The sequence below is a fragment of the Sinocyclocheilus anshuiensis genome, unplaced genomic scaffold (assembly GCF_001515605.1).
Source record: "Sinocyclocheilus anshuiensis isolate Anshui unplaced genomic scaffold, SAMN03320099.WGS_v1.1 scaffold207, whole genome shotgun sequence".
NCBI lineage: Eukaryota > Metazoa > Chordata > Actinopteri > Cypriniformes > Cyprinidae > Sinocyclocheilus > Sinocyclocheilus anshuiensis.
The window spans coordinates 4,174,271-4,184,047 of NW_015551045.1; the positions used below are offsets into that span (position 1 = coordinate 4,174,271).

Consider the following 9,777-nt stretch of genomic DNA (forward strand, 5'->3'; position numbering starts at 1 on the left):
TTATATTATTATTATAGGAGATTTAAAGCAATGGACAACTCTCTCTCTCCATTCCTCAGTTGTTCCTTTCCTCTCTTTGAGTTACCAGTTCCTTCCTGATTTCATATCAACTGTTAACCGGTTGTCTGGTGAATCTGTATTAACTTTCACCGCAGTACTTTCCAGCAGCACATTCCGCCCTCAAGCTCTCATATTTAAGCACTAATCCAAAATGCACTTTCGTTCACACCTCAAAGGGTCTGATCTCCATCCGACAGAGCTTGGCAGCAGTATATGTGTTAGTGTGTGCAGGACTGGCAGCGCTGTAGGCCGTGGGGGTTGCACGCTGGACAGCGCAGCTCTCTGATTGACTCGTTGAAGCGGTTGGCCAGCATGGACAGTTTGCTGCCATGACAGAGGGAGCACGGCATACAACCTGAACCTCCGCACTGTTCACAGGAGCCTGCTTCCTGCTGCACAAACAAAACAAGTAAACAAACAGCAAACAAACGTGGTGCACAAGCAAGCAAAAATGATGAAGCCAAGTGCACACTACAAGCCTGCAGCTTGTTGCCCTTTCATGTTTTAAAGGTAAAGTTCACCCAAATATGAACATTCGCACATCATTTATTCACCCTAATGTTCCAAACCTGTTTGTATTTCCTTCTTCTGTGGAACACAAAAGAAAATATTTTGAAGAACCCTGGGGCTCAAATAATATTGGACACAATTCACCCTTGGCCAGGAACTTGACTGACAGGAAATCTGACCAATCATAACAGTGAATCTGCGATTTTGTCCGACAAACAATCCAGAGTAGATTAACGTCGATGGATTTGAACTTGAAAAATGGTGTGTATTGACGTCTTTCCATGGTTGAAACAAGACACCTTCTGAGGTTCTTTCATGTTTATTTTGTGCTATAACTAGTAAAGAGGAAGAGATGATCGGTTAATGTGCCACTTGAACTGAGGAGCTATAGCGATCTGTCACAACTGACCATTATGTTTGAAGGGTCAATTGACTGTCATTGTATTAAAAAAAAAAAAAAAACTTTTGTGAAAGGCACACAGGTTTGGACAGACTAATTTTGTGTACTATTTACTTTTGCAAAAAAGAAGTGTGCTTAATTGTATTGAATGTGCACTTGCAGTGTACTTTAATTCTTAAAACTATATGTTTAAAAAAGTTTATATGTAGTAATTTATACTATATTATTTACTATTCTATTTAAAAGTATGCTAAAATGCATGCTATAGAGTCATTATCATATACTCTTTCTGTATGGTCAGTTACAGTTTGAAGAGAATCCTGCTTGCAAGTTCGTTAAAACGACTTAATCGTTTGACCTTATTATAGCTGAATAATAGAAATATTTGGAGAAAACTCTTGCTTCATTGAGTACCGAGGTTTATTACCACTTGTTTCTGGTCTTAATGTACATATTTGACATATTTTACAATCTTGCAATGGGTGTATCTTTTGTAAAAGACAGAACAGAAAGATTGATTAGAGTAAAAGATTTATGGAAGTGAAATGTACAGTACAAGGATTCATGGCATGGTTCATTATTTCAGTGGTGTTTCAGAAAAGAGTCATTATACATGACGAATTGTGTTTCAGCAGTGGATAACATTCTGCAAAAGTCTTAATCATTGCTTTGTGAATGTTATGAGTTATACAAGTAGAATGCATCTTTCAGAAACTACAAAATATACTGTACCACAGTCTTTGTTACACAATACAGATAAATGGACAAAGTGATAAAACCAATGTTATCTTTTTTGAGACAATGGTATATGGAACAATCAAAATAGCTACTTCAGTGGTTCTGAATCAAAAAAGCATGTCACTAGGACTCTATGGTATTGTTTGTTTTGTTGTCTGATCACTTGGAACAGCATACTTCTCCTGAACAAGTCCAAAGATTTGAGATATAATTCATGTCTTTAGCAGTATGAGTTACATGTCAAAGTTTGTTCAGATCCCTAACCGTAAGTATGAGCAACCATGGTATGAGCAGACTAATTAAAGTCGGTCTAGTAGAACAGAAGTAAAGAGCATTGAGACAGAGCAGTCTCAATACAGTCTCATAGAGTCTACTGAACTTCAGACTGTTTATACCTTTTGTTCAGTCATTGCGTCTGGTTCCTCTGTGCGGGAACGTGCTGATCTATGTCTCCCTTTGCTCCGGGACTCCCGTCCTGGTGAACTTTCTTTCCTGTCCCGGCTGCGGTGAGGACTCCTTCCATATTTTCCTCTTCTGTGAGGAGCTTGAATAATCTTCAGGTTGCTGGTGTAGATAATAATCTTTCCAAAATCTAATACTGGTGCCTATATGAAAAAACATAGAATCGCTATTATACTATTATACAGAATCGCAATATATACGTAGTCTTTGATATGGTACTCCAAGGCATTATAATGACATGGTACTTGAATATGGTAGTCATTCAGTACCAAAGTGCAATGATATTCTCACAGTACCATGTACCCCACAGTACTTTTTCATAGAATATAGTTCATGCATTCTCATACGGTTCATAGATTTATAGCGTTTGTTGCTATGTAATTACATATATATAATACTAATGAACTTACTATGTTATTATTTTGTGTATCTCCTTTTAAAAATGCTATTTTTTGTCACTGCAATTTAGGGGTGTTGCAATATACTGGTATTAACAATCATTGTAATATATTTAAAAAAAAAAAGAAATATAATTTTTGTGTTAAATGGGGGTGTTGTGGTATACTGGTATTGGCGATAACATAACAATGACATGAAAAGTGCACAGCACTAAACTATTACATGTAATCTATGTTTCCTTCATACTCAATGCTGGAGGGTGCTCTCACACAGAAAATTCGACTGATGCTTTAATGCGAGTTTGGAGTAAAATATGTTGTCATTTCCATAAATTGTTGTACTTTGATGTTGTACTCATGAGAAAAACAAACCTTTTCGAAGCTTTGAATCAATTGAACCATTTGCTTTGCAAAATGATTCACTGTTTTTAAACTCTCGAATGCTGGTGACGCCTGCTGGACAGTATGGTGTAAATGTAAGAAAAACTCAAGCCAAAACGTGCATAAATACAGCTTTTACAAACCCAATGCAAATGTTTTATTGAAAGTAATATCAATATTAAATACGAGTAATAAGTCATCAAATACTATTAAATATGAAACGACGCCGCCACGAAGTCAGGCCTGCCGGCCGCGCGTTGTCAAGGCCGACGGGCTTGAGAGAGCTGCGGCCAGTCGCCGCAACGACAAGCCCGCCGGCAGCCCAATTTACCCGTAATGAGAAGAGGAGGAAGAGGAGAAATGCATGGCTCAGGGCCCTCTTCCTCGCCCGAGTGCACCCCCCAGAGCTCGCTCCAGTGTCGTCTCCATCCCCAGAACTCGCTCCAGTGTCGGCTCCAGCCCCAGAGTTCGCTCCCGTGTGGGCTCCGGTTCCCGAGTTTAGCCCAAGTAGGGCTCCTGTTCCCGAGTTTAGCCCACGGAGGGCTCCAGTCCCCGAGTTTAGCCCAGAGAAGGCTCCAGACCCAGAGCTCGCTCCAGTGTTGGCTCCAGCCCCCGAGTTTAGCCCAGTGAGGGCCCATGTCCCCGAGTTTAGCCCAGTGAGGGCCCCTGTCCCCGAGTTTAGCCCAGAGAGGGTTCCAGTCCCCGAGTTTAGCCCAAGGAGGGCTCCAGTCCCTGAATCCAGTCCAGAGTGCCCCCCAGTGCTTGCTCCTCCAGAATGCCCTCATGACCCCGTTCCTGCCAAGATGCCTGTAATTCAATTGCAACTCAAGCCTGACTTCGTAGCGGGCCAGCGGGCTTGACAACAGCGCAGCGAAGAGTGAATCGATCTCCATCATTGCGGGTAAAAACCAGGAAAACCTAAAAGACTTAGTAAAAAACACGGGGAGAAGGGGTGCCGGTTACTACTGTCATGGTCAGGTCTTCTGTCACGGTTGCCTACAGGAGGAGCGCGGAGCGAGGAACGAGGAGATGTGGAGTACATCAACAAGGAGATTTTAATGAACTTCAGAAGGGGAGACACAGGGCAGGCAGGAACACAACATGCAGCACAACATCGACGTTTAAGACCTGACAGAGACAGTGTAGCACAACATCGACGTTTAAGACCCGACAGAGACAGACTGAACCGACTAGAACTTAAGTACTCAGGGAAACGAAGATAATTAACTAAACACAGCTGGAAACAAATGAAGAACTAATCAGGGAAAAGGAAGGACCAAATAAGGGCATAAGGAAACATAGGAAGCACGTGGGGGAGGAAAACACAACACATGACAGGAACAGGGTCTGACAATGAAGTGTCTGTATATAAATGTATCACTAAAAGACTATATATATTATTTATTTATTATAATATTTTTCTGTATACATTTCTATATACACTGCTCAAAAAAATTAAAGGAACACTTTTTAATCAGAGTATAGCATCAAGTCAATTCAACTCCTGGGATATTGATCTTTTCAGATAAGTAGCAGAGGGGGTTGTTAATCAGTTTCAGCTGCTTTGGTGTTAATGAAATTAACAACAGGTGCACTAGATGGGCAACAATGAGACGACCCCCAAAACAGGAATGGTACTAACATTTTTTCCCCTACTCATCTTTTCTGACTGTTTTTCACTAGTTTTGCATTTGGCTAGGGTCAGTGTCACTACTGGTAGCATGAGGCGATACCTGGAGCCTACAGAGTTTGCACAGGCAGTCCAACTCCTCCAGCATGACACATCAATATATGCCACTGCCAGAAAGTTTGCTGTGTCTCCCAGCATAGTCTCAAGAGCATGGAGGAGATTCCAGGCGACAGGCAGTTACTCTAGGAGAGCTGGACAGGGCTGTAGAAGGTCCTTAACCCATCAGCAGGACCGGTATCTGTTCCTTTGTGCAAGGAGGAACAGGATGAGCACTGCCAGAGCCCTATAAAATGACCTCCAGCAGGCCACTGGTGTGAATGTGTCTGACCAACAATCAGAAACAGACTTAATGAGGGTGGCCTGAGGGCCCGACGTCCTCTAGTGGGCCCTGTGCTCACTGCCCGGCACCGTGGAGCTCAATTGGCATTTGCCATTAAACACCAGAATTGGCAGGTCCGCCACTGGCGCCCTGTGCTTTTCACAGATGAGAGCAGGTTCACCCTGAGCACATGTGACAGACGTGAAAGGGTCTGGAGAAGGCGTGGAGAACATTATGTTGCCTGTAACATTGTTCATCATGACCAGTTTGGTGGTGGGTCAGTGATGGTCTGGGAAGACATATCCATGGAGGGACGCACAGACCTCTACATGCTGGACAATGGCACCCTGACTGCCATTAGATATCGGGATGAAATTCTTGGACCCATTGTCACACCCCTACACTGGTGCAGTGGGTCCTGGGTTCCTCCTGGTGCACGACAATGCCCGGCCTCATGTGGCGAGAGTATGCAGACAGTTCCTGGAGGATGAAGGAATTGATACCATTGAATGGCCCCCACGCTCACCTGACCTAAATCCAATAGAACACCTCTGGGACATTATGTTTCGGTCCATCCGACACCGCCAGGTTGCACCTCAGACTGTCCAGCTGGAGGATGAAGGAATTGATACCATTGAATGGCCCCCACGCTCACCTGACCTAAAACCAATAGAACACCTCTGGGACATTATGTTTCGGTCCATCTGACGCCGCCAGGTTGCACCTCAGACTGTCCAGTAGCTCAGTGATGCCCTGGTCCAGATCTGGGAGGAAATACCCAAGGACACCATCCTTCGTCTCATTAGGAGCATGCCCTGACGTTGTCAGGAATGCATTCAAGCACGTGGGAGCCATACAAACTACTGAGTACCATTTTGAGTTGCTACAGTGAGATGACTAGCCTGCTGCATCATTTTTTCACTTAGATTTTTGGGGTGTCTTTGAATTCAACTCTCTGTAGGTTGAAAATGTTCATTTCCATCAAACGATGTGGCATCCTTTCATTCCTAACACATTACCCAGTCCATATCAGTATAGATATCCAGCATGATATTTTTCCCTATTGAGATCTGATGTGTTTTCAAAGTGTTCCATTAATTTTTTTGAACAGTGTATATATTGCGATATATCATTATCGTGAATTTGTGATAATCACGTAGAGCAAAATATGATATTGTGGCAGCCCTACTGCAATTACATAATTGTATTACATTATGTTAAATAACATTGTAATATCTTAGGTAAAACAATGCAAAATGTTAATCGTATTTACTCTGGATCTATTTTACTGGAATTTGTAAGTCTTTTAAGGACAGGACAATCAAAGGACAAAAGGACAAGGAAATCACTGGGGCAAGAGATGGGAAACATGATTAGGACATGACTCAGGCCAGACTGAAACCTACATCATGAGCCTGTGCGTTTCCCACTGTACCATGGCTGGCTTTTAAAATTCTGTGACATTGTTAGATTTGATAAGATTAAATGTCGGGGATCTGATGATGAAAAATGTGATAAATATCCGGTTGGCTTTTTTCTTGACATGCTGATATGCAAAACGGAGGATCTTTGACAGTTTAGTCTTTCAACAGCATGTCACAGGTGACATTTGAATGAAAATGTAAGCTTAATACAACACAAAGAAGCAAATTAGCCTTCAATCTTATTTAAAGATCCACCTTGTCTGATTATGTTTGTTCAGTCTATATATTTGAGTGATGTTCTTTTCTTTTTCAGATTTGAGGCAGAGAAACACAACACAGTTTACAATGGAAAGGAAAGCTGAGAATTTCTATGCGGTTGAGATATAATTGCATGCCTATGTTTAGAAGCTGTGTTTAGAAGTGTGGGTCTATTATTAGATCCGGGAACTATGAATTAGTAACAGTGTGGCATAAAAACTGAGACTTCATAAATATCACTGTGACCGCGGACTAAGACAAAACAAGAGAAAATCTGGCAAGATATGTTTTGCTTTTCAATGCCAGAAAAAAACCTAATGAGAAGGACAATAATGAATCCTTACAAAACACGCATTGTGTTTCGCCTACAACAAATGACCGTTTTCTAAACTTCGCCCACCTTAGTTACTGTTGCAAGATTTGCAAAATAGGAATGAAATGATGATTACTGTGAACAGGGCAATTTCCATTTCAATGTGCTCATAAAGTGGGAAAAAAAATTAATAGATATTATACTTATGTGGGCTGGAATGAAGTTTGACACTGCAAAGCATTATCACATATAATGAAACATTTACGCAGTACAATGATAAAAGCAGCAGACGCTACGAATCAGAATCAAGGCAAACACTTATCAGTCAACTGAAAAAAAACAGAAATGTTTTTTGAAAGCGATGATAACATTAGTGAAGAGAACATCAGTGATAACTGATTGTTCAGTGACATTTTTAAGGTTCTGATTGGTTTATAGGACCAAAGCCCCTTTAAGGCAAGTCATTTCAATGGGGAAACATCAAACTCTCAAAAACTGTTTGAAATCACCAATGAAATCTAAAGGTAGCTGCAGTGACGCGATGACTTTGCCTATTAGCGATTGGCTCTTCCCACTGAGAAGGCGGGCACATTGCACTTTCTTCCATTCTTAAGTAATAGGAGTGCACCATCTTGGTATATATGAAGTCTTTGATAGGGGTTTGTTATGATGGTCTATATGGTTGCTAGCATGTTCTTGCTGGTTGCTACATGAAGCCCCAAACCACATGATATTCAAATCTCTAGATATGGCTCACATCCCACCTTCAGTGTAAGTTTATGGAATTATTATATTATATGTCTCCCAGGCAAGAATTAGAGAAGCAGCAATTGCAGCGTTCCGCAATAAGAGTGATTTGAGGTTTTGTTCGCCTCCGTAATGGGAACAGAGGTGGGTTACACAAATGTAATACTTAGCTGGTGGGTTGTGGCGAGTTGGGGGTGGGTTTAAATCCATAATCCTTATTGTGAACAATAGTAAAAGGGTCAGTGACAAATAAGATTGTTAATGATAAAGAAATAGACAGATCTTTTAAATGTCAAGTTCTTAGAAATACGCTCTTTAAATTCATGTTGGTTGGAAATGATTTTTTTAGAACTATTTTTAAAAAACATTTTAATTAACGACTCTAAAAATGTCATGTGGTGTAATTTTCAAGTAAAAATGAATAACTATCAAGTGATAACATATTTCCTTACATTTTCTATAGCCTACATGTGAGGGTACCTATGTTTTTAAACATATTTTTCTAATAATAAGTCAATATTATTAAAATTATTAATTCATAAATACCATTGCACTTTTTGGGGCATTTTGCAAGCTGAATTAACCTTGCATTGTTATAAAAAAAGTTCAAATTATCTGATATAAGTTTATAGACTCTGACCTTGACAGGCCTCTGTATGATATAATTTTATTTTATATTTATTTTATTTTTTTCAGCATATTTTTGCACGTTGGTTGCACCACATGACTTTTTGATTGGAACATATGGCTTTAGATTTTTTTTTTTCCAAATATTAAAAAGCAGTATGCAGTTTTTATTATTTTAATTCATATTATTATAATACAAGATTATGCCAAACTATGTAGAAAAGTTTTCTTTTTTAGAATGTTAGTGTTTTTATGCTTTTTTTCCACATTATATATAAGGACAGTTTGAATACAAGAATTAAAAATATATATCACAGAAGAGGCTTACTTTAGTCAATGTAAGTACTGTATTAATGTATCTACCATATTGATCTTTTTAATGTATTTTTTTTTTAATAAGTATCAAAGTTCAGTCCAAAGAGAGCAATCTAGCTTTCAGTGCAGTGCGCTCTTACTTTATTATCCCCTTCTGGAAGATCTCCACATGCCAGGGAGTTGCATCCCATCACTCCTCGATAGACGTTTATCCTCTGGGCGATCAGGCCTGTCGGAGGGTACAAACTCTGGTCCTGCATGTCTTCTAAGCCACACAGATGTCCCATCTCCATCTTGGTGTGGATGAAGCTGTGAGGGTACTGCTCCTCTGGACTGTCCAGTTCCTGTCCATCTTCATACACGTGCTTCAGCACCCGGCCGCTGTACGACGAGGCCAGCTTGAACCTCACCTTCCTGGGCTTGCCCTCGTTCAAGCTGTCTGGTTGCCTCTGAAACTCCTCCATGGTCCCTTGCAGCTGAAATTCCCAATGGTCTTGTAAAGAACAGGAAGAACTGTGGAAGATAAGTATTGAGGACTCGGTCAGTCCAGCTGCTTTCCATAGCCCTGATGAATTATTGAGCAGGTGATCTTGTGCACAACAGGAGAGTTGGAAATTGAGACCTCACAGTTTCATCAAATAATGATGGTTTAAGGAGAGAAGCAGGTGTGCCTCTATATTGCTTATGCATTAATGAATGTCAATTCCTTACTATTACTATTATGTTGAGTGTAATATCATTGTGGGTGCACTCAGTATTTTTTATTTATTTTTTCCCCCTCGTTGTAAAGATTGAAATAAAAGGTACTGTATATACTTGTATGTATGTATGTGTATATATATATATATATATATATATATCACAATCTTCACAAATTTAAGCTTTGACAGTTGAGTGCATGAAGTATCCATCATTTCGCAATTTGTTTTTTTTGGTTTTTAAAGGGGTCATATGATGCGATTTAAATTTTTCCTTTCTCTTTGGAGTGTTACAAGCTCTTGGTGCATAAAGAAGATCTGTAAAGTTGCAAAGACTAAAGTCTCAAATCCAAAGAGATGTTCTTTATAAAAGTTAAGAGTCAACCATGCCTACCTAAAACGGCTCGTTCTAACACGCCCCCACATGTCTACGTCAC

The 9,777-nt window shown here is 40.2% G+C and overlaps 1 protein-coding gene across 1 annotated transcript; it reads right to left on the reverse strand.

The window, feature by feature from the left end:
• Positions 1–278: 278 nt before the first annotated feature.
• Positions 279–9,106, reverse strand: LOC107661775 (glutaredoxin domain-containing cysteine-rich protein 2-like). The gene is made up of 3 exons (XM_016451543.1): positions 8,783–9,106; positions 2,104–2,313; positions 279–452 (listed from the first exon to the last, which is right to left on the reverse strand). The coding sequence occupies exons 1-3, from the start codon at positions 9,104–9,106 to the stop codon at positions 279–281; spliced, it is 708 nt and encodes a 235-aa protein (XP_016307029.1).
• Between the last annotated feature and the right edge of the window lie 671 nt (positions 9,107–9,777).

Excerpts from the sequence above, each read along its gene's own strand:
- LOC107661775 (XM_016451543.1), bottom strand. The coding sequence starts at position 9,106 with ATGGAGGAGTTTCAGAGGCAACCAGACAGCTTGAACGAGGGCAAGCCC. Across the intron at positions 2,314-8,782 it reads TTCCAGAAGGGGATAATAAA|GCACCAGTATTAGATTTTGG; the intron begins GTAAGAGCGCAC and ends TTTTTCATATAG. Across the intron at positions 453-2,103 it reads ACGCAATGACTGAACAAAAG|CAGGAAGCAGGCTCCTGTGA; the intron begins GTATAAACAGTC and ends TTGTTTGTGCAG.